This window comes from Equus caballus, chromosome 29, assembly GCF_041296265.1.
Source record: "Equus caballus isolate H_3958 breed thoroughbred chromosome 29, TB-T2T, whole genome shotgun sequence".
Classification (NCBI taxonomy): Eukaryota; Metazoa; Chordata; class Mammalia; order Perissodactyla; family Equidae; genus Equus; species Equus caballus.
In genome coordinates, this window is record NC_091712.1 from 37,671,786 (window position 1) to 37,696,089 (window position 24,304).

The 24,304-nt window shown below is 42.0% G+C and overlaps 2 protein-coding genes across 5 annotated transcripts in view; one reads left to right on the forward strand and one right to left on the reverse strand.

Annotated features, from left to right (window-relative positions):
• Window positions 1-3,710, reverse strand: part of ATP5F1C (ATP synthase F1 subunit gamma) — an 18,064-nt gene extending 14,354 nt beyond the window's left edge. The window contains exon 1 of one of the 3 annotated variants that reach the window (XM_005606936.4): window positions 3,463-3,710. In XM_005606936.4, coding sequence (XP_005606993.1) covers window positions 3,463-3,518 — 56 coding nt within the window. In that variant the 5' untranslated portion in view covers window positions 3,519-3,710. The remainder of the gene's footprint in view (window positions 1-3,462) is intronic. The other 2 variants (XM_005606935.4, XM_001499861.7) reach the window with 2 other exon arrangements.
• A 5-nt stretch (window positions 3,711-3,715) lies between these two features.
• The window catches only part of KIN (Kin17 DNA and RNA binding protein), a 32,841-nt gene continuing 12,252 nt past the window's right edge, over window positions 3,716-24,304 (forward strand). Inside the window, exons 1-7 of one of the 2 annotated variants that reach the window (XM_001916725.6) lie at window positions 3,716-3,907; window positions 7,482-7,576; window positions 12,898-12,941; window positions 13,025-13,147; window positions 13,940-14,121; window positions 16,852-16,900; window positions 17,793-17,850. In XM_001916725.6, coding sequence (XP_001916760.1) covers window positions 3,794-3,907; window positions 7,482-7,576; window positions 12,898-12,941; window positions 13,025-13,147; window positions 13,940-14,121; window positions 16,852-16,900; window positions 17,793-17,850 — 665 coding nt within the window. In that variant the 5' untranslated portion in view covers window positions 3,716-3,793. The remainder of the gene's footprint in view (window positions 3,908-7,481; window positions 7,577-12,897; window positions 12,942-13,024; window positions 13,148-13,939; window positions 14,122-16,851; window positions 16,901-17,792; window positions 17,851-24,304) is intronic. The other variant, XM_014737096.3, reaches the window with a different exon arrangement.

Sequence of the window (24,304 nt, forward strand, 5' to 3'; positions counted from 1 at the left end):
GTGCATGCAATGCTCTGTACTATATGCTCAATTTTTCTAAAAATCTACAACTGTACTAGAAAATAAAGTCTATTATTAATAACTTAAAAAATGCAGGTTATGAAATGTTATATGATCCCATTTTTGTGATTATATGTATTTATCTGCATAAAAATGAGTCTGAAAGGTCATAACTGAAAAAGTTATTTTCAAAAATCTCTTCATTTATATATCTCACTACTGGTTCTTCTCAGCCATCGAGAAAGAAAAATAAAGAAAATAAGAGGGAAACTATATGGAAAATAGTAGGTTTGGTTATAAGAATGGATCCACTAAAGGAAAAGATAAAAGCTGTCGATACTGACAAACCGCTATTGCAGATACAGACTTATCTGACAACCATCACTCTATTAACAGTTTTTTCATAATGGAACTTGAAAAGTAACACCACGTTCTGGACGATTTTCCTTTTTTGGTATAATGAATTTTTCACCCCAAAATTTATAGACTATAAGGAGTGACATTTGGACATTATGGTTTTAGGCAGACACTCCAATTTAACTGACACAAGCTTCTAGTCAGAGAACATCATATGGAACAAATTTGAATTGCATGCCATAATTGGACGAACTCAGAATGTTTTGGTTTCCATAAGGATCCCAAGTGAGAGGAACGAAGAGAGAGGATCTTTCGTGATTCTCTATGCTGTGCACTTGCCGTAATTCCCCCTTTCTGAAGCACTCTCATGCTTAGCCTTCATTTAGTTCTAAAGATGTCTATGCATGTTACAACTTTATTTTTTAAGTACCATTTGAGTACAAAATAACCATGAGCTGATCCAAACTCCTTAGGCAGAGCCTGCTCTATTCAATATACAATTTTTGCAAACGAAAAGATAAAGTTCTGAATCAGCTGTATGCTCTGCATCGTGTCCTGAGAAATCCTCAGAAGATGATTTGAAAACCAGAAACGTAGTAAATACGGTGGGTGGAAAAACACACAGATGGTGGATTATCATTATCTACTATGATCATACAGCATTGTTAGAAAAGCTGGAGAAGGCAGTGGAGGAGTGAGTCAGAGAGGTTGCTAGATGAATGATTTATCACCAAAGAAATTACAGGCAGCTTGAAAGAATTTTAAGGAGAGTATAATGTGGTAAAATATAAAACTTAAGGAGGACACAGCATCTGCTAATTCTTCCTTTTCAGTGTATATATAGTTCAATTATGGCCACCAGTCTCCTATTATAAAATAGTTCTATTTTAGAGAATGCGGAAAACTAAGCCAAATATATTTTCTCCCGATTTGAAGACAGAAAAATCAGAGACTCTTCCCCCAAATTTCTTATTTCCATTTTCTTAAATACTACTTTTTAAAGAACACGTTTAATTTCCAAAACTTTAGGGTATTTTACTGATACCCTAAACAACAATTAAAACAATTTCACTACGATGTCATTAAGCCTAATGTTTAATGTTAATAGGCCAACCCCCCTGAAGCAAAAACTGTTAACAATAACAAATCACACTTTTAAAAGCTCTCAATGACCAAAACAGAACCAAGGAAATGCTTCTTCATGGTTCTGTAAAAGCAAAGGTATTTTTCTCCTCTTTCAAGCTAATTCTGTGGAGTGTGAAACATTAAGATGGTTTCAATTTCTGAATTTTAACGGCATTTAAATGAATGGGAAGCGAAAGGACAGAAGAGGTGGGAAAGACATCAGACACTGTGAAAATGCCTTGCACAGTGGAACACTGATGTCTGATGAATATTCATAACCTACTAATTTAAAACTAACATTCCAAAGAGATTAAGGTCAGGACCCTGACCTTTATTGGCTGATGGAGGTTCCAATTTAGGCCCCTATTGGTAGGTGTCTCAGATTCAGAGGGAGCTTCTATTTAAAACAATTCTTTATTGGAAGATCTTCAAATTGTCTAACAGGATGTTTTAAAAAAGTTATTTCTACAATTTTATATAAAATATTTTGTCCTCATTTCAGAAACTCTTTCCATTTTTTAAAGATCAACTTGGATACCACTTAAGGGTCTAAAAACACCGACAGGTAATGTTAATGCACAGCAAGATGGGAAGGAAGGAAGGAAGGAGAGCTGATGTGAGCTGAGCACCACTGCGTGCACGCCAGGAACAGTCCCGCAAGCTCACTAGGACCATGTCTTTTTGTTTACCATCACGTTTTAGCACTTTCCACAGTGCCAACTTGTGGCAGGGCAGGCACTCAAAAAATGTCTGCTGAGCTATTAAGAAACGGTACAACCTGCCATTCAACTAAGGCGACTTCTTCATTCCCACGAAGACTCTTTTTCAATATCAGAAGAAGGAAAAAAAACTGACTTCCAACGCAAATCCACCAACATTTTTATGTAGGAACTTCACATTTAATTACCTCATTACCCTGAAAATTCTGTCTTGTTATTAATTCTCTGCTTAATAAAAAACGTGCCTATTTCAATTAGTCCCTTCGCATATATTAGGATACTGTAAAACCAGGGAATTGCTACACACAGCCTCTAACTATTAATCCCCTTAGCACTGCGTCTGAAATTCTCCCAGACACTGTCTAGCTTCAAGACATTTCATCCTATTATATCACCCACAAACCAACTTTAATCTGCTCATTCCTAGCCCTTCTTATAAGCAATTTTTCTCAGGGATCCATGTTTAAAACCTTTAAAACTGGCATGGCAGTTCACAGATGACACTTCAAAAGTCCCTCGATCTCCTCCGGGGGACCTGGGGACGACTTCATGACCTTGCAGGGCTACTGCTTCAGCATTATGGTTTCAAGACAGTGCTGAGTGTCTTTCCCTTCCTCGCCGACAGACAGATTGTTAAGGTCCCTTTTGCAGCCCACGAGGGCACTCATTTTAGTCGCCAATGTCCAGCAAAGCGCCTGCCCCATCCTTGGCCCCGACCGCACGTTAGAGCGGGATCGCAGAGCTCTTAAAGCGTCCCTGCGCTCTGCACTAACGCAGCCCAGCCCTGGATGGAGGGTTTCAAAGGGCGTCAAGGACAGAAAGCACAACTTAACCTTCCCCGAGACCTTGGTCCTCCGCTCCCCCTCCCTTTCGGGCCCAGGCAAAGGCTCTAGCATCCTCGCTGCCTGGCACGCTGCAAGCTCCCTAAGTAGTAATGAGCTGAACGAATCCAAGACCGCCCTGAAATCCATTCGGACCAAGGTCTCGACCCCGGGGTCCAAGGTGAGCGGCCCTCGTGCCCCTCCCCCCGCCCCGGCTCACGGACGTGGCGCGACCTTGCAGTCCCTCCAGCCCCTCTGCGCGCCCTTCCCGGCTCCGAGGCGCTTCCTGCAGCCCGGCCACCCGGGGCCTCCAGGGGCCTCCAGGGACGGAGGCCCGGCCGGCCCTGCGACCCCCGTTCCGCCCACTCGCCTCCGCCCGCTTCCCCTTCCCCCTGACCGATCTCTTCCATCCCTCCGGTTCCCCCCGCAAGCTGCCGTACCATTGCGGCTGCACGGCCCAGGCCGACAGCCCAGCGACACCCGCCCGAGAGAACATGGTGCTACCGGCCCCGCTGAAGGTCGGTCAGACAGGCCGCAGCGCGCAGGCGCGGAAGCTTCCCCGCGCGCCCCTCCCGCCCCGCTTTCTCCCTCAGTCTCGCTTCCTCCCGCCAGCAGGGAGGGAAGCCTCGCGAGCGTTGGGGCCCGGCCTTCCGAGCCCCCACCTCCTTCCGGCTAGCCGGTGGTATTTGCCCCGCCCACCTCCGCCAGCCCGGTTCCGCTTCCGGTTGGCAGGGCGCTGGGCTCCAGAAAGTTGTCGCTGGGGTGGTCGCGATGGGCAAGTCGGATTTTCTTACCCCGAAGGCCATCGCCAACAGGATCAAGTCCAAGGGGCTTCAGAAGCTGCGCTGGTATTGCCAGATGTGCCAGAAGCAGTGCCGGGACGAGGTAGGTCCCCCCTGTCCACGCCCCGTCCTCTTCCCCGGGGGGCCCGCCGATCCAGGTCAGGTCCCTGAGGCTGGGGGTGCCGGCGAGGGTCCCAGGTCCCCGGTCGTGGGGTCTGTCCTGGGCGAGTCTGCTGCCCAACTCAGTAGGGCCATCCTTCCCTGCAGCCCCTGTCCCAGCGGGGAACCAGGGGTCTTTGACACCGCATTCCTCCCCAGGCTGCCCCCAAAAGAAATGAAGTTAGGAAAGGCTTTGCAGCTCTCGTAGAAGTGATCCTACTCAAGCTGTCATAAACCGGAGGCGCGAATACTGAAGTGCTGGCGCCTGGGCAATAACAATAGCAGTCGTCTCTGACTTGGCATGACTCTTGGAGATGATTAGGGTTCACACCTCTTTGCGGGATCAGATGCAAAAGGAGAACTAAGCTCGTGCACACCAGTCATCTAACAGGTATTTATTGAGCACCTACAATGTGGCAGGCCCAGAATATTATTGTGGCGAAGATGCGGACTCTGGGATCAGACTGTCAGAATTATGAAGCCTAGTCGTGCCACTTATTAGCTGTGTGGTCTTGGGCAAGTTACTCACCTTCTGTGTGCCCGTTTACTGATCTGTAAAGCAGGAATAATAGCTATATCTGCTTGTAAGATTGTTGTGACTTTTAAATGAGTGAATCATGTATAAAGTGACTCGGGGTCTTTGGGCAGATCTTGAAAAGCGTTGTATGCCGTGGTATGAAGTTACACTTTTTCCCATTAATGAGGTGGATGAAGCGCCTTGAAGAATTGAGAGCAGGCTAGTCATGTGATCATATTTTTCCCTGGAGATTGAATTGGGTAGGGGCAGAAGAGCATTGGGCAACCGGAATAATCTAATCCATTTTTTTCTGCAAGTGAGGGATGGGATATTTTAGGTGGGGCTCCCATTGAATAACATTGATACACTTATTCTCTTTCATTTCTCTTTAGTTCTTTCTAAGTCAAGGTGAAATTCTCACACAGGACACTAGAGACTAGTACAATGAACATCCGGATATCTCTACTCAGATTTAACATTTTAAGTATTTTGCTGTATTTACTTTTTTCTGAAATAGTCTAAAGTAAATTACAAACATCAGGATATTTCACCTCTAAATACTTAAATATGCATCTCTAAAATATCAGGTCGTTTTTCTACGTAGCTACAATATACGTCATCACACATTACAGAGTTAAAAAAAATTCTTTTATATCATCTGATCCACTCTCCATACTCGTATGTCCTCAGTTCTTCCCCTAAATGCTTTTTAAAGCAGTTTTTTTTTTAAACCAAGATCCAATCAAAAACCGTGAATTAGATTTGGTTATTAGGACTTTTTTAAAAACAGACTTTAATTTTTAGAGAAGTTTTAGGTTCACAGCAGAAATGAACAGAAGGTACAGAGATTTCCCAAACACACCTGCCCCCATTTATGTGTAGATTCCCCTACTGTGAAAATCCCACAGCAGAGTGGGATGTTTGTTACAGTCAGGAAGCTACACTGACATGTCATTATCATAATTAGGGTTCACTCATAGTGTTGTACTGTGGGTTTAATGACATGTATCCACCGTTGTCGTATCATACAGAGTAGTTTCACTGCCCTAAAAATCTCTGTACTCCAGGTTATTAGGACTTTTAATGCTCTCTAAATTTAGAATAGAACCCACTTCCCCCACCCTATAGCCTCCACCTGCCACTCCCCAACCCCCAATTTTTTTTCTTGACTTTGACTTGAATAGGCCAGTCAGTTATAGTGGGGCATTCCCACTTTCTGGATATGTAGGATTGTCTCCCTGTGATTGTGTTTTGTCTTCTTTCTCTCACTCTTGTAGTTTCTGTAAATTGGAACTTAGATCTAAGGGCTTGATCAGGTTCAGGTTAAACATTTTCGGGAAGAAATCTTCATAGGTGATCCAGTGTATTTCATATTGCGTCACATAAGGAAGCCCATAATGTCTAGTAATCCTAAAATGATTGAGTAAAGATGACAGCCTGTAAAGTAATGTTAGAAAGTAACATTTTCCCTCTTGTAAGAACAAGTAACTAGTGGGGTAAGACTTTGGAAACACGCCCACATATCTAGTTTCCCATCAACCTTTTACCTATGTCTTTAGCATCCTTGCCTGAGTCAGTTATTTCATTAGGAGTTGCAAAGTGGTTATTTTTCTAATTCTTTTGCCATTTATTATCAGCTGCCATTCATTTGTAAAAATGAGCTTTTTTCTCATCAACTAGGGCTATTGGGTTATCCTCAAATGTTATCCTAAAATACAGTCCCCTTGGGAAAGGGAAGATAAATGCTTATTCTTTCCCTTCAGCTTTCAGAGTAAGGCACTTGTGGTGCTCCTGGCCGGTTTGCCCTCAGATCTGTTCATGGCCCTTCCCTACCTGGGAGGGTGGCCTAGGGGAGGAGAAGGTGACACCTGTAAGTTCCCTCCCCTGTCTTCTATGTGTCAGTATTGGAAGATTGAGAGAGAGAGGAAGGCCAGATCCAGGGTATTTTCCTCCTGCCCATCCACTCCCTGGGATTTCTACAATTTCATAACAGTATTTTGTTGTCATTTTATTGACTTATTTTTAATTTATGGAAAATAGGACTGGTTTTTCATTTATGAGACTGATACCAAGTTTCTTTTGAAGATAAATTTAACTAAGAGTAATGCACAGGTAGTACGCAGATGAGACAAAAAGAGTGTAGATAGTCTGTGGGTGACTAAGGATTAGGAAACTAAGCAGGATCCAGTGTGAAATCCTGGCAGTGGCAGGGGCATTGAGCAGAGGGACTGGCTAAGAGTTATTAAGAAGGCTGAGTTGACTTAGTGATAAACGGAGTGCAGAGGTGCAGGACTCGAGGATGCGGTGCTCCACCCTGGCTGGGGTGATGGGCTCTTTGGTTATGCTGCTCACTGAGATGGGGAATACAGGAGGAGAGGCACGTTTTGCATTTAGATTACTAATAGAAGTGAAGAGTCAGGTTCACCTGTTAAGTGGAATGGATATGAAGTCAACACTTCTGTGTTTTACAGTCCTCGGAAGAGGATACAGATTTAGTCTGCTTAACGTAAGGTATATGTAACATTCAACAGTGTATTTTGGATAATGCACTAAAGTGGAGGAAAGTGAGTGGAAAATAGTTTCCTTAATGGAAATTCACTGAAGACTCATTGTACTTCACTATATTCCTCAAAGCACCTGTGTAACACTCTGTGAAGTCGGTGCTCAGTAAGAATTTGTTAAATTGACCAAAAAAATGAAATCTCTCCTCTGTTACTGTGCCCAGTAAGGTTTCTTACTAATGTCTGTTTTCTAAAGCACTATTTTTCTGTTTCTTTACTCTCTAGGATTATTATTTGATCAGTAGGGTTGCAAACCTCAACTTCATAAAAAATTTTTTAAAAAACTGTACAGTGCTGACAGCTAGTGATTTGATGATGATGATGATTATTTACAGTTTATCATCAGAGAGCAGCTTTTAGGGTTTAACTAAATACTTCTATTTAGGGCCCATTCCGATGATCTAAACTGGAGTTTAACTGTTGCCTTTGCATTTTTGTAGAATGGCTTTAAGTGTCATTGTATGTCTGAATCTCATCAGAGACAACTATTGCTGGCGTCAGAAAATCCTCAGCAGTTTATGGATTATTTTTCAGAGTAAGTAACTCAAAGACATCCTTATGTCAAGCTTCATTCACTTGGACGTTTAATAGATACTCGATATTCTGTATATTAGAAGCTCTGTTTATTCCTTACATATTAGCGTGACGGCTGCATTTTTGGTGCTCAGTTTTTGTCTTCTTTTGACAATTTGTTATAGTATGAAATTATTAAAAAAACGTTTCTCACAATTCAGTCTTTCCCTCCTTTGCCTTCAAACATACGAAACTATCTTTCATTCTAGAACAGTCCCGACCAAGAGCACAGCTCTGGAGTCCTGGTGCCTGCCTTTGAACCCCCAAATCTGGCTTCTCCACTCATAGGCTGTGTGACGTCGGGTGGACGACTTTCCGTTTTCCTGTGCTGTAGTCTCCTCGTCTGTAAAGCGGGACCAACAGCGCACCCTCTTCCCAGTGTTGTCTGTCCTTCATAGGGTTTATAAGGAGAGTAAGTGGTCCAGACTTTCAAAGGGCCTAGAGAAGTGCCCAGCACTTGATTAATATTAGCAGTTAATTATTATGATTACTGTTTAGTCTTCCTTCTATCCATCTTTCTTTCTTTCTTTCCAAACTTCCAGACCTTTTGGTCTTAGGACTCCTTTCACTCTTAAAAATTATTGAGGACCCCAACAAGCTTTTGTTTATGTGGGTTGTATCCATTGATACTTGTAAATTAGAGGTTAAAACTGAAAACCTTTTAAAAAATTTACTTATTAATTCATTTGAAATAACAATAATAAGCCTATTACATGTTAAAGTAAATAACCTTTTTTAATAAGAAATAGCCACCTTTTCCAAAACAAAAAATGTAAGAGTGGCATTGCTTTTACATCTCTTCGAATCACTTCAGTGTCTGACTTCATAGAAGACAGTTGGATTCTCTCACGTGCTCCCGCGTTCCTCCTCTTTTGAAATGTTGTTTTGGTTGGAGCACACGGAGGAAGGCCAGCCTTTGCACAGATGTGTAGTCGGAAGAGGGGGAGTATTGTAATAGCCTTTTTATATAACTTTGGGTATTCTTCTTTGATACTACATCAAAACACAACAGTGTGGTAGTGTTGTAAAGGTTAGTTTCAGTGTGGAATCTGAAAGCATACCAGCAAACTTTCTGTACTCTATTATATTAAAATCCACTCGATCTTTCATTTTAAATGGATCTTGTACCCGTGCATGATTTTGTAACATCATGCATTGGTCATTTGGAAAATATTGGTACACTAAGTTATGCAGGTATTCCAAATGGTGACACATTTTATTATAGAATATCAAAAAATCATATTCATTAATGTTAACATCAATGTCAGAAACATCTTTTTTTTTTCTTTCTGGTAAGGAAGATTGGCTCTGAGCTAACATCTCTTGCCAATCTTCCTCTTCTGTTTTTTTTTTATTTTATTTTTTTTAAAGATTTTATTTTTTCCTTTTTCTCCCCAAAGCCCCCCCGGTACATAGTTGTATATTCTTCGTTGTGGGTCCTTCTAGTTGTTGTATGTGGGACGCCACCTCAGCGTGGTTTGATAAGCAGTGTCATGTCCGCGCCCAGGATTCAAACCAACGAAACACTGGGCCGCCTGCAGCGGAGCGTGCGAACTTAACCACTCGGCCACGGGGCCAGCCCCCTTCCTCTTCTGTTTTTTTATTGAGATTATAATAGTTTATAACGTTGTGAAACTTCAGTTGTACATTATTATTTGTCAGTTACCACATAAATGTGCCCCTTTACCCCTTGTGTCCCTCCAACCCCCTTCCCCTCTGGTACGCACTAATCTATTCTCTTTTCCATGTGTTTATCTTCCACATATGAGTGAAATCATATGGTGGTTGTCCTTCCTTGTCTGGCTTATTTCGCTTAACATAGTACCCTCCCGGTCCATCCATGTTGAGAATGGGATGGCTTTGTCTTTTTTATGGCTGAGTAGATTCCATTGTATATGTATACCACATCTTCTTTATCCATTCATCAGTTGATGGGCACTTGGGTTGCATCCACATCTTGGCTATTGTGTATGATCCTGCAGTGAACATAGCGGTGCATGAATCTCTTTGAATTGTTGATTTCACATTCTTTGGATGGATGCTCAGTAGTGGGATAGCTGGGTCATATTGTATTTTCATTTTTAATTTTTTGAGAAATCTCTTAGTGTTTTCTATAGTGGCTGCACCAGTTTGCATCCCCAACAGCAGTGCAAGACGGTTCCCTTTTCTGCACAACCTCTCCCCAATCTTCCTCTTTTTGCTTGAGGAAGATTAGCCCTGAGCTAACATCCATGCCCATCTTCCTCTCCTTTGTATGTAGGATGCCACCACAGCATGGCTTGACAAGCAGTGTGTAGGTCGACACCAGAGATCTGAGCCTGTGAACCCCTGGCCACCAAAGCGGAGCATGTGAACTTAACCACTGTGCCACTAGGCTGGCCCCAGAAACGTCTTTAAGTATTGGGAAATATGTCAAACTAACGGTGGTTTACAAAAATTGAGATTTTTGCTTGAAAGCTCTAGGTTTTGTGGTTGTTTTTTTTTTTTTTTTTTTTTTTTTACAGATTTTGGTTTTCCTTTTTTTCCCCAAAGCCCCCAAGCACACAGTTGTATATTTTTAGTTGTGGATCCTTCTAGTTGTGGCATATGGGGTGCCATGTCAGCATGGCTTGATGAGCGGTGCCGTGTCCACGCCCAGGATCCAAACCAGCGAAACCCTGGGCTGCCGAAGCAGAGCGCGCAAACTTAACCACTCGGCCACGTGGCGGCCCTTGAAGGCTCTAGTTTTATCCTTGGCAACAAATAGTGTCAGTTGTTTTCCTTGACATGACAGGCTCACTTTGTTTATTTTTGAGAAAATGTCTACTGAATACTTAATTTGGAATAACCGTTGTCTATATGTCTGTCATTCTTTCAAGTAAAAATGGTGTTCTGTAAAAAAGATAGTTCAGGGGGCCAGCCCAGTGGCATAGCGGTTAAGTTCGTGCGCTCTGCTTTGGCCGCCCAGTGTCCGCAGGTTTGGATCCCGGGTGTGGACCTCTGCACTGCTCATCACTCCATGCTGTGGCAGTGTCCCATGTACAAAATAGAGGAAGATTGACACAGACATTAGCTCAGGGCTAGTCTTCCTCACCAAGAAAAAAAAGAGATAGTTCAGCTCGAACAATGGCACAAATGCTTTTTCTCAAGACAACCATTGTACGGCAGCACAAGTGGTTTATTCGTAATTCTCATTTCATCACACAGGATGTTAGAAAGACGTGTACTCAAAGATTGAGATTTAATATGACTAGTAATACTGACTGCTTCATTGAAGACACTCTAGGTGAACCCAGCATGGTGTCCACTGTGAGTACATGGTGGTTGAAGAACGCATTGACTGCCAGTGCAGGTTGGCATCACTGCCCACTGCCTTGGCCTGGCTAAGATGCCAGCGAGTTTCCCCTCCATTGCTTTTGTGCCATCAAGGCACAATAACACAGTGAAGAAGGCAGAAATCATTTCTCTGTGAACCACCTGACACCATCTTGAATACCCGCAGGTACCTCTGCCACACCTTGGGAAACAGCCGTCCTGGCAAGGGCCATCCACTCTCTGTGCCTTCCTCTGACCACCATCGTGCCTCCGTCCTCTGCAGGCTGACTTCCGCCCCTTCGGTCTCCGGAAGAGTCCCTCGTGGCTGTTTCTGTCTCCCTCTTCCTGGATCTCTCCTCTCGGACAGTGCTCTGAACTCTCAGTGGGAACACCTTGCTGTCTTCCATTCTTTCCTGGTTTTCCTACAACCACTCCCTCTGTGCTTGCTTTCTTCCTGATTCCTCTTCCTCCTAGCTCCTCAAATGTAGGGAGGTTCTTCTGGGTGCCGTTTGGCTCTCCCCACACTGTACACAGTCCCCATGAGTCACATTCTTCTTCTACTGTCGCCTGTATGTTTGGATGACTCCTAAATCTTGCTCTTCATTCCTAACATCTGTCTTGAGTTGTAGATTCTTTTTCTGGTCAATTCTAATCTCTGTTTCCAAAGGCTGTCCCGAAGCCAGTGTTTTAAAGCTGAACTCAGTATTCTCTCCACCACAGCTCCTTGTTATGCAGTGCTGGCTAGTAACTGCCTCTCCCGACTGCTAAGCCAGAAACCTCCGAGTCCTCTGGGAGTTCCCTCTTATTGATTCTCTGTTCAGTGCTCTTTCAACTTAGGTCCTTTCATTCTCACAGCCCTGGTAATCGTTCTTAGCGTCTCTCAGCTAAATTAGTTCGGTGACTCCCTCACTGGTCTGCCAACCTGCAGCTTCTGCTCTTCTCTGCGTGTTGTGTGCCCCTGGTTCACAAACCACTGCGGGCAGCAGTGTCACCTTGAAAACATGACAACACATTCTGACTCAGTAGCTCTAAGATGGGGCTGGAGACCTTGCATTTCTGTCAAGCTCCCAGGTGATAGCGATGGGGACCACGCTTTGAGAATTACTGTTGTATGCTGTCCACCAGGATTGTCTTTCTAAGTCACAGATCTTTACAAATTAACTTCTAAATAACTTATTTTGTACTTTTCCACTGTCTGCGTAAAACCCCACCTCTTGACATGACATCGAAGGCACTTTAAAACAGCCCTAACGTTGTTTTCCAGCTCCATCTTCCCCTCATTGTTCTCTTCCACCCCGCTCTCACGCTCATTGTTGTCTGCCCTCAGTTTAGCCAAATTAGATTGTCGTTTTTAGACTTGCGAAGCTTTCGTCTCTGTGCCAGCTGGGAGTGGCCTTCCCTTCCTCTTCCCCTGTGAAAGTCCTCGTTATACTTCACACCATGTTAGAGATCCCCCCGACATCTCCTGCTACTCTTCCTATGATATTTCGTTACATCTCTTTTTCAGTTTGACCTCTGTTAGGATTGGTTCTGTTCTGTTTTAACCTCCGTCAAGATTTATGTTTTATTCGCCTGCGTTTATCTAGCACTTAACACAGTGGACTCAGTTCAGAGGGACACATTAAGTGCCAATTTCATGTGGGAAAAGGGCAGTTTTGTTATCGTTGCTAGAATGGGGTTATCATGCCACAGCCAGTGGCGCTAAGAGACTTCCTGAAGGACCCTCTCCAAAGCTCTGTAGTCACTTTTGCTGTGGCTGCTTTGCCAAGACAAAACGTTTCAACTCCAAACTGACTTTTAACTTTAATTCTTGAAAACTGTAATCGTTTGGGATTCTTTCCGCGTTCAGTTGTAAAGTTTCCTGACAAATATTCACACACATGTTCATAGATCGTTTGGGCATTCAAACTGTATAATAGTTTACATTTCAGGAAGATGATGCTCTGTATTTGTAGAAATCACCTGAGGCTTTTTTCCCTTCTTCATTAGGGAATTCCGAAATGACTTCCTGGAACTTCTCAGGAGGCGCTTTGGTAAGCTTCTTAAGTTCTGTGCGCACGATGACTTCGTGATCTTACAATCTGCCCAGGATTCACATGTCGTGTCTTGTTCTCAGGCACTAAGAGAGTGCACAACAACATTGTTTATAATGAGTATATCAGCCACCGAGAGCACATCCATATGAATGCCACTCAATGGGAGACACTGACTGATTTTACCAAGTGGCTGGGCAGAGAAGGTAAGAAGAAGACGTTATTTGAATAATTATCATGTGGCTCCATTGCAGGGAGAAAGAATTGTCATCTTTTTTCTGTGTAAATTTATGGAAAAGAAGATGAATAGGGCAATTAAAAACTGGTAGGGAGGAGCATGGTCTTCCAGGATTGATTTTGTGTCTTGCAGTTGAATAGGAATGTCTGGAATAGTTCTTTTGACAATGCAAAGATTTCTCCCTGGAGCGTCTTCTCATTTAAGTTAAGGATTATCTTCAGTCCTCTTCCATCCGCGCCCCCCATCCGTATTCATTTCACTTTAGGAAACTTTTGTTATTCCCTCTTAAGGTGATTTTTAAAATTTTCTCTTGCTTTTCCCATTTTTAATAGGATGAAAAGTTTGGGAGAAGGAAAGAGGAAGAAATCTTATGTCACTATACTACTTATTCAGTGTGTCACCTTATTCCATTTTAGGGGGATAATTTCTACTTAGCAGAACATGATGTACTCAGCGGATGTTAAATACTTAGACACAGTTGAATAATTACTAAGCGGGCTAATGCTTCTTTCACATATTTCCCTTGTTTAAATAAGTTGCCTCAACGTAGCTAGTTAAAAATCAGAATAATAATTTTTTCTGTTTAAGGAGATAAAATAATTTTTTCCACTTAAAATATCTGATTTTCACTAAGTGTAAATATGGAAAATTCATGTGCTGCATGAATTTGTGTATTCCAGTGTGTTTGAATGAGAACACATTTATATTTACTTTTGGCTTTGATCGTATACAGATTTATGATGTCTGTTGTTTTTTGAAGGCTTGTGCAAAGTAGATGAGACACCGAAAGGCTGGTATATTCAGTATATAGACAGGGACCCGGGAACGCTCCGCCGGCAACTGGAACTAGAGAAAAAGAAGAAGCAGGACCTCGACGATGAGGAAAAGACTGCCAAATTCATTCAAGAACAAGTGAGAAGAGGTCTGGAAGGGAAAGAACAGGTGGGCCACAGTATCATCCCACCTGCAGAGAGGCAATAGAAAAAGGTCTGCAGAAGCAAAAGCACTTGCTTTTTTAAGCTTTGAGTTGAGGTTTATAGGTATGTTCCTTAATCAAGAGGAGAAAGAGCACGGCCGAGTGTGGAAGCCCAGGTTTTGGAGTTGAGACAAACCTGGGGCGATTCCTGACTGACTGCCTTCTCGATCTCGTCTAATTCTCTGATCTACACCTCAGTTCCCTTATCTCTAAATAGAGACGATATCTCATGGGGACGTGGGGATGACATAAACAGGTCATTTCAACTGCTTGTGATTAGTGCAGTGCTGGAGGGAAACACAGCGTGTGGGAACACAGAGAGCCAGCAGGGCTCCAGCCTGGGGAGGAGGATGTAGACTATTCAAAGGGAGGTACAGCCCCTGGGCTGAGGAGTCTTGAATTCGGGGTGGGGGGGAATGAGGGGGTGCGGGAGGCGTGGTCAAGGCGGTTCAGGTGGTAGAATGACTAGAATAGGCATTTATTTCAAAAAATGTTTATTGGGTGCCTCCTGTGTGCTAGGCCCCCTTCTGGGCACTGGGGATACAGCAATGGACAAAAGAGAAGTGCCCACCCTCATAGAGCTTAGAGGCTGAAAGTTGTGTGGGAGCAGGAAAATGCAGCCTAGTGTGTATGTGAAAGTACTAGCCATTTAGTATTTTTAGAAACTTTTTTGGGGGGGTTGGAGGGGTGTGAGGAAGATTTGCCCTGAGCTAACATCCATTGCCAATCTTCCTCTTTTTTTTGCTTGAGGAAGACTAGGCCTGAGCTAACATCCGTGCCAGTATTCCTCTCTTGTATATGTGGGATGTCTCCACAGCATGGGTGATGAGTGGAGTAGGTCTGCACCAGGATCTGAACCTGTGAACCTGGGCTGCCAAAGCGGAGTGCACAGAACCTTAACCACTCAGCCACGGGGCCCGCCCACCTTTAGAAACTTTTTATTGTGGTATAACGTACATGTAATAAAGTGTATGATGTGCGTTGATCTTAAGGTTACAGCTCAATGAACTTTTATGTATGTGTTTCCTTACGTAGATAGATAGACAGCCTGTGTAGCCATCACCCAGATCGAGATATAGAACATTTCCAGCATTCTAGAAGGTTCCCTCATGCCCATTCCCAATCAATACCCACCGTCCCCCGAGAAGGAGCCACTCCTCTGATGCACCTTTACTGATTATTGGTTAGTTTAGTGTGTTCTTGTACTTCGTAGAAATGGAATGGTACAGTACGCTCTCTTTGTGTCTAGCTTCCTTACTTCACCTATGTTCTTTCCTGTCAGTGTTTCATTATTTTTTAAATTGATGTATAGTATTCCATTTTATGAATATAACACAATTTATTTGTCCTTTCTCCTGTTGGAAACACGTGGTTTGATTTCAGTTTGGGCTATTGTGAATACAGCTGCTCTGGTCATTACTGTACACATCTTGAATAAGCCATTTAGAATAGAATGGTGCAGGAAGCAGCGGGCAGTAAGAATTAAGACCTCAGTAAGGATCGCTTCGTGAATCAACTTTTATACCGTGTTAATTGAACTTGTTGACGAGTGAATGTATAAATGTTATGATATTGCTTACATTAAGATGCCTATATTCACACCATCTTTTAGGAGTTTTCTACATTAAATTAAAATAGGAGCAGTGGTTCAACTGCTGTAATTATAAAATTTAACCTCCTGCTTAAGATTGAAAGCTTTTTATTCTCACAATTCTTTCACCTTTTTAACATTTAAACCTTTGTTTTCAATAGAAGAAAAATTATAATTTCCTATTGTGGAAATTAAGAAGGATCACATCTTCTCATACAGAGGAAAGTAGTTTACTTCTTGGAGTAACATTATTATTTTGTAACATTTTAGCTTAACACTGCTAAAAACCTTCAAGTTAATTTGTACTTTTCAGGTATAAATAGTATCTTTATCCTAAAAGGCAGGGGAAATTCTATTCCTCAGCACTACTTCATTCTGCAATTTAAATATGTCAATTTTTTTGAAAGTGAGATCATGTTTTTTTCGCCTTCCTTTGTGAAATCTTATATGGACATTACCTAAGAAAAGAACATTTTAGCTAGATCTCAAGAACATCTTTTTTTATTATTATTATAGAAACAATAATTAACATTTACCAAGCACTTATTATGGCAGGCATATGCTAAATGTTTCCTTTATATTATCCTATGTAACCCTTAGAACATCTCTAAATATGTACATTGTCCCTGTTTTAAAGATAGAATAACTCTGGCTTCAGGGAGATGGTGAGGTCGACCAAGAGGACAAGCTAATAGGTCGCAGAGGTGGAGCTGCAGTTTTATTTGAGTTAGTCTTAGACTCGATCATTACACTAAATTATCCACCATAGAGAAAGGTTTTGCTTTTTAAGGTAATCCTGTAGCTAAGATTCTTAAAGTTTATTGCTTTATGTTGTTGTTGTTTCCTGCTTTAATTGTAACAGAAATAGTAATGTAGGTCAACTTCTACAGTCTGGCACAGCAAAACTACTTTTTTCCCCTTTATAATAATTCTCCATTGGAGAATATTTGCAATACATATAATTTCTTAATTAGGTTCTTAACCATTTTAGAATTGCATCGTAAAGCTGCCTTGCAACGTAGGTAGCAAGTCATAATTTAGGACTTGAATATTGATAGTAAGTGCATTGTGAACCAAACCTTCAAACCTTTTTTTTTTATTTTAGGAGGCTCCTGTCTTTACGGAATTAAGCAGAGAAAATGATGAAGAGAAAGGTAGTTTTACTTTTCTTTCTTCTTTTTTTAATATGGATGCTTTTGTAGTGGCTTTGCCAAAAACTAGCAATGTGTTTGGGAGCAAAATGTGTAATCTGTCTGGATTGCATTGTCCTCATTGATAAAATGAAAGGGTAATAAGACTGACTGAAATTAGCGTAAACGATCAAGAGAAACCTTGCCCTACCAAGAGTCCCAGAGATAGGGTGGTTCTGCTGCCATACTCTCGGCAGCTGGACACAAGGCAGCTGCCAGTACTTCCAGCCATCGTATGCAGGCCCAGCATCGTCCAGAGAATGACAGAGAGCATGGTTCTTGTGGAGTCCCCTGAGCAGGGAAACTTTCCCTAGAAGGCACTCCTGCGCCAACAGGCTTCCTTTCGAATATCATTCGCCGGACTGTGTCACTTGTCCACCTCAAAAACAATCACTGGGAAAAGGAATAGGATTATTTTGATTGATGTAGACCAAAAGAACCTTACTAATTCCCCCAGTAGGCCCACACCTCCTATTCCCATCACTGTGGACATTAGGTTTTCAACCTGTGAATTTTGGGAGGACATAAACGTTCAGACATAGCATCCTCCAGGCCATGTGTGTGAGGTATGGGCACCTAAACAAAAGTGGATTCCTATTAGCAAGGGAAGAGGGGGCAGTGCAGTGGGACACAGCCAAGGCTGCCTGCTACATCTCATCACATGAAAGTCTTCCCCAGCTCTTAGCATCATTCTAGTACATTCTACAGGAATTTATCATCTGGGTAGGAGCACTCCAGCTCTCACTTCTTCAGAATGTCTGTGAATTTCTATGTGGATACACTGTGGTATCTTATCTGATAAGTTTTATTGTAATTTTCCTGAAATATATATAGAATACCAATTCTTTTCTTCCAGTTACATTTAATTTGAATAAAGGAGCATGTAGTTCAGCAGCAACATCTTCCAAGTCAAGGTGAGCTACACAAACAGGTATCTTAGAACTTGAGAGTATTTGTGAAATGTTGATCACTATGTTTGAAAAGCTGCACTATTGTGAAATAGTTTTCTCTGGTTGTAATTTTCTTTTTCTGTTTTTGTTTGATGGTTGGTTGTTTTCCTTTTTTAGCAACTATTTTTCTCTTATTTGCCTATGATGAATCTGTCTTTTGAGGAAAAGCTCCTTCTGATTAAATGATTAAATGTTTCACATGATAAACACTTGGCTTCTCTGCGAATCCTTCTCTTAAAGGTTCCTTCTATGCTACTGCAGTACTGTTTATTTTTCTCTCGTAGCCTACTTACCAAGTGTAAATGTTACCTGGGGTATACACTTTTTGTTTTACCATTGTATTATGATTTTCTAAGAATAAAGACTGACTTATTCCACTGTCTGCTCAGGACCTAGCACAGTATAAATGCACCCACAGACACTCAGTACTAATGGCCTTCCCCTCTAGATGGTGTACTACAGAGCAGGAGGCGACTAACTTTTTCTGTAAGGGGCCGCATAGTAAATATTGTAGACGTTACTGGCCATATGTCTTTGTCACCACCACTTAACTCTGCTGTCGGAATGAGAAAGCAGCCCTAGACAGTCCGTAAATGAACAAGCATGGCTGTGTCCCAGGAAAATCTTATTTATAAAACCAGGCAGCAGGCTGGGTTTGGCCCTCAGGCTGTAGTTTGCCAAACCCTGGTAGAGCACGCAGCCAGGTAGTTCTATCTACTTTGCACGTTCTCTTCTCTTGCAGTTTTATGTATTCTTTCCCAAATATTTACTCACTGTTTGCGGTGTGCAATGCATTCAGTTTAGTTAGGGAGGTTAAAAGACAAATAAGATATTCAGGAAGGTGCCAGTATCTACTGGAATTTAGTTTTGAGCTGAGTGATAGTTGCTATTTTACGTGTTGTTTATTTAACTCAGTTTTTTGGGTTAATTTATAGGCTAGTGCTTATTTGCATGACTAAATAAGTGTCCAGGAGAATGGGAGGAAGTAGGTACGCTGAGTCAGCGGTGTGTGCTGCTTCAGAAAGACTTCCCAGATGTCTTGTCTTTAATCACAGCATTTCAGAATTAACACCTACATACATGACCTGGAAGACAGGCTCAAATATATCATCACACACACGCCTTATAGTCCTAGCCCCTTATACGTTCTCTGCATTTTCCTGCATTATTTGTTATTCGTGAGTGTAGGTGATGTGAGGGTCGGTCCCAGCGGCCCCCTGGCATTAGCTTTCTATGGCTGCTGTAACAGACGACCACAACCGGGGCGGCTTGAAACAGCAGAGGTTTGCCCGGCCTCTGGAGCCCGGGGTTCCGACATCAGTGTCACCGCGCTGAGGCCAAGGCTCTGCAGGGCTGTGCTCCTCCAGAGGCTCAGGGGGAGCTGTTCCTCGCCTCTGCCAGCTTCCAGAAGGTGACTGCTGGCATTCGTTGTTCTGGCTGCATCCCTCCAGTCTTCGAGACCAGTGTCTTCCAATTTCCCTGCTCCACCTTCACGTTGCCTTCTCCTCTGCATCAGGTCCCTCTTAAAAGGATGTGTGCTGCCTTTAGGGTCCACCCAGACCATCCAGGGTAATCTCATCTTAAAATCTTTGCCTTAATCTGGTTTGCGAAGACCCTTTTCCCAAATAAGGTAACATTCATAGGTTCCAAGGCTGAAGGCCTCACATCTTTAGGGGTCGGCTGTTCAGCCTACTACACCGTATGCCCACCTTCATATTATTAGTAAAAATGTTAGCTTTAGTTGACCAAGTTCTGTAAATTCAGTCTCAGTTATCTGTAATAGTGTGTAAATAGTGTCACAGATGGCACAGTGGAAAGCCTCATCTAAATTTTCTTTTTCCGAGATTGTGCTGTATTTTTATGGAGGTTGGGGTTTATTTTCCTGTGGATTTCTCTCTCGTATGTCTAAAATGCAGAATGAACTAAAGGATCTAGATAGCAGAAGTGGGTGTTTTAGGCTATGTTGAGGCACGAAGGTGAGCCCTGCTTCCCCATTGCTTGAGCAGAGCTTCCCCAGTTCCCACGCCCCTTTTCCCTTGGGGCTTCTTGGTCTCCTTAGATTGCACTAGGACCCACTCGAGTTACCGAAGGCAGAATTCTAGGGCTGTTCTAGAAGCCTCATGTTCCATTTCCAGTCTGTTAATGTTCATGTCCTGCCTTGGTTCTAACCCCCTCTTGACCCTATGTCAGTCTCTCCCCTCTCATAGAATCTTTTTTGGGGAGGAAGGGCATTATTTTACCGCAGCAGGTGTAAGATTAAATATAATACACAGCTGGAAACAAATTAACTGTTCACTTTGCATTTTACTTTAATGTCATAAGTGAGATGTTTAATTTTCTGTGCTTCTGGTGATATTAAACTGTTAAAATGCTTTGTGTAGGTATTCTTTTTTGACTCTCTAAATAGTATTTTTAAGATAGGGATTATAACTTCCTCGAAAGCTTAGTAAAACTTTTCTGTAAAATATTGTGTGTGTGTCTTCTGCAGTTTTTACTACCAGTTTACTTTCCTTGTGGTTGTTGGTTTATTCAACTTTTCAATATCATCTCAAGTCAGTTTCAATAATGTGTATAATTTTTATTTTTCTAGAATATCCTTTTCATCTAGGCATTCAAATTTATTATCTATTTTATTAATTTTTTAGAATACTCTTTATTTTCTTGATTTTATCATTTCTCTGATTTCTATTTTATTAATTTCTATCCTTCATAATTTCCTCTGTCAACATTCTTTATATGTTTTGTTATTCATTTTAGCTCTGCTAGATTCTTGATATTGCAAGCAGAAAGATCTTTCTAAACATCAAATCTTACCAAGTCTTTCTCTTATTAAAGACGCTCAGTGTCTTTAGTCATCATCTGTGGAAACACCTCTAACTTTTTTGTTTTGTTTTGTTTTTGGTGAGGAAGATTGGCCCTGAGCTAACATCTGTTGCCAATCTTCCTCTTGTTGCTTGAGGAAGATTGTCCCTAAGCTAACATCCGTGTCCATCTTCCTCTATTTTGTATGTGGGGTGCCGCCACAGCATGGCTTGATGAGCAGTATGTAGGTCCACACCCAGGATTTGAACCTGCTAACCCCGGGCCACCAAAGTGGAGCTCACAGACTTTACTATGCCACTGGGCTGGCCCCACCTCTGACAGTTTTTACATACCATGTGTAGTGCTTGTGATCTGGTTTATATCCTGCTGTCTGTCCTCCAGCTATGCTACACTAATTGCAGTTCCTAAATGTGGCATGCTGCCCCCCTCCTTTTGCCTTTGTATCTTCTGTTCTCTCTCCCTGGAACGCCCTTCCATGTCTGTACTCCCGCTCTAGCATGAGATCCTGATGGGCTGTTCTGATCCATTGGTTGTCTCATTATAAACATTTAATAATGCTGAATACATTTTCTTGATAGAAAACTTTTTTTTTTTTGAGGAATATTAGCCCTGAGCTAACATCTGCTGCCAATCCTCCTCTTTTTGCTGAGGAAGACTAGCCCTGAGCTAACATTCATGCCCATCTTCCTCTACTTTATATGTGGGACGCCTGCCACAGCATGGCTTGCCAAGGGGTGCCATGTCCACACCCAGGATCTGAACCAGTGAACCTTGGGCCGCCAAAGCAGAATGTGCGAACTTGACTGCTGCGCCACGGGGCCAACCCAGATAGAAAATGTTTTTTCTGTTCAGTTTAGTGTTTTTGTGTGGTGAAAAATCCATAACGTGAAATGGTACGTACCATTTAACCATTTTTAAGTAGCAGTCCATTGGCATTAAGTACATTCACATTGTGCAACCATCTCCAGTGTCCGTCTCTGGGTCTTTTCCATCACCCCAAACTGAGACTCTCTCCCGCTAAACGCCAGCTCCCACTCCGCCTCCCCAGCCCCTGGTCACCTGTGTCCTGCTTTCTGTCTCTAAACTTGGCTCCCTCATGTGAGTGGAATCAGAGTCACTGTCCTTCTGTGTCTGGCTTTTTTGACTTAGCACACTGTCTTCACGATTCATCCATGTGGTGGCACGTCTCAGAATTTCCTTCCTTTTCAAGGCTGCATAATCTCCCATTGTGCGTGTATACCACGTTTTGTTTGTCTGTTCGTCTGTGAGTGGATGTTTGAGTGGTCTCCATCTTTTGGCTACTGTGACTAATGCCGTTCTGAGCGTTGGTGCCCCGGAATCTGAGTCCCTGCTTTCAGTTCCTTTGGTATATACCCAGAAGTAAAACTGCTAGTGTGGTGATTTTGCATTTAATTTTTTGAAGAACAACTATACTATTTTCCACAGCAGCTATACCATTTGATATTCCCACCCACAGTGCACAAGGGTGCTGATTTCTCCACATCCTCAGCAAATCTTGTTGTTTTCTGTTTTTTTTGTTGTTGTTGTTTTCTTTTTTTAATTTTATTTTCCCTTTTTCTCCCCAAAGCCCCCCGGTACATAGTTGTGTATTTTTAGTTGGGGGTCCTTCTAGTTGTGGCATGTGGGATGCCACCTCAACGTGGCCTGATGAGCAGTGCCATGTCCACGCCTAAGATCTGAACTGATGCAACCCTGGGCTGCCGAAGCGGAGCACGCAAACTGAACCACTCGCCCACGGGGCTGTCCCCATTGTTGTTTTTTTAATAATAGCCATCCTAATGGAAGTGAAGTGTATTTCATAGTGGCTTTGATTAGCATTTCCCTAGTGATTAGTGATGTCGAACATCTTTTCATTTGCTTTTTGGCCATTTATATATGTTCTTTGCAGAAATGTCTATTGCCCATTTTTTAATTGGGTTTTTTTTTTAAGTTGAGTTTTAAGAAAAGTGTCTAACAGCCTAAAATAACCCCAAGTTTCCAAGCTGAGACAAATACCAAAATACTGAAATAATTTATAAATTTATTTGAAGGCTCATTGTTGATAATATTTGAGAAATCATGGAGCATGTGAGAAAAGGCAGAATGCGGAAAAATAAGCAAATGTTTTTTCAGAAACTGGAGAAAAACTTCAGAAAACAATAGTAGCAAGTTTTTCCTACTGATTTCAGTAGGAATTAGGTAGCTTGTGAATGTACAAAGAGGAAGAGGTAACCACTAGACCCCGAAACAGCGCTGCATCCTAACTCCCCTGTGCTGGGATTATGGGTACTTACTCCACAGACGCACTGTGGGTGACCATGATCTGGGATTGTTGCTAAATTGGGTAGATTCCCAGCTTAGAGAACATGTAAATCTAAAGAACTTTTATTTTAAAGTGCAAATTGAAGAGTTTATCTTTATATGGCCTTAATCTGTTCACAACTGGTATATATTGTTAACAGTCATCACAAACCTGGCAAATTTGTTCAGTAAGAGACTCAGAACTTAAAAATAGTTCAGAGGATTGAATTATGGGGCAAAACCCAGTAAGTGAACTTTCACAAGGGTCAGTATAAAGCCCTGCAGTTAAGCAGAGAGAGCAACCTCCACAGAGACAGTGGAGGGTCCTGAATGACAATCGCCTATGTAGAAAAGATGTGGGGATTTCAGTCAACTGTGAGCTGAATGGGAGTCCTTAAAGTAACCAGGCTGCCGATAAATCTGATGCAACCTCTAAATGCCTTTTTTGAAAAAAATTCCAAATAATGGAAAATCATAATTCTGTCGTATTTTCTATTCATTACACTTTTTTTCTTGGTTATCTCCATGGTAGCTTTGTGCAAATGTTTATTCTCTGTTTCATGTCTTGTAAATATGACAAATAACTAGATTGGTAAGATTTATTTAGTCAGCAAATATTAATTGAGAGTCTGTTTTATGTGAATTATGAGATAGTTACTGCTACTTTACTGGGCAAAAAATATATGTATGTGTATATAATATATGGTTCCTCCCCTACTATGAGAGAGGAGTCATGCATAAATGATTATAGTACAAGAGGGCATGTGACACCTGCCACGAAGTGCTATGGCAGTTCAAAAAATGACAGGATCCAAGAAGCCTCATGAAGGATGGATCTTAAAGAATTTTAAGAAATGTAGATCAATGGAGAGATTATTTTACGTGTAAACAAGGCATGTGCAAATTTGCAAAGGCATGAAGCACAGGGCATGGCTCATTCAATAGCAGATTGTTCAGAATGACTCACGTACATAAGTCAGAGATAGTATTCCGGGGCCAGTGGTGACAATTTTATATTGGCACTAAAACATGTGGAATTCACACTGTCAACTCTAGGCAGGCAGGAGCAATAAAAAATTTTTAAGTGACACGTTGAGATCTTTCCTTTAGCAGAATAGAACTGACAGTAGTGTGCTAGGCTTCTAGCCATCATTTTACAAACATTTCATTTAATCCTTGCAGTCGAGTTATGAGTTGGCTCACATCATTATCCACAGTTATAGATAGAGAACTGAGGCTTAGAAAAGTTATTGCACACGGTCCTAGCAGAAGAAGCTTCAGACCCTCATCTGCC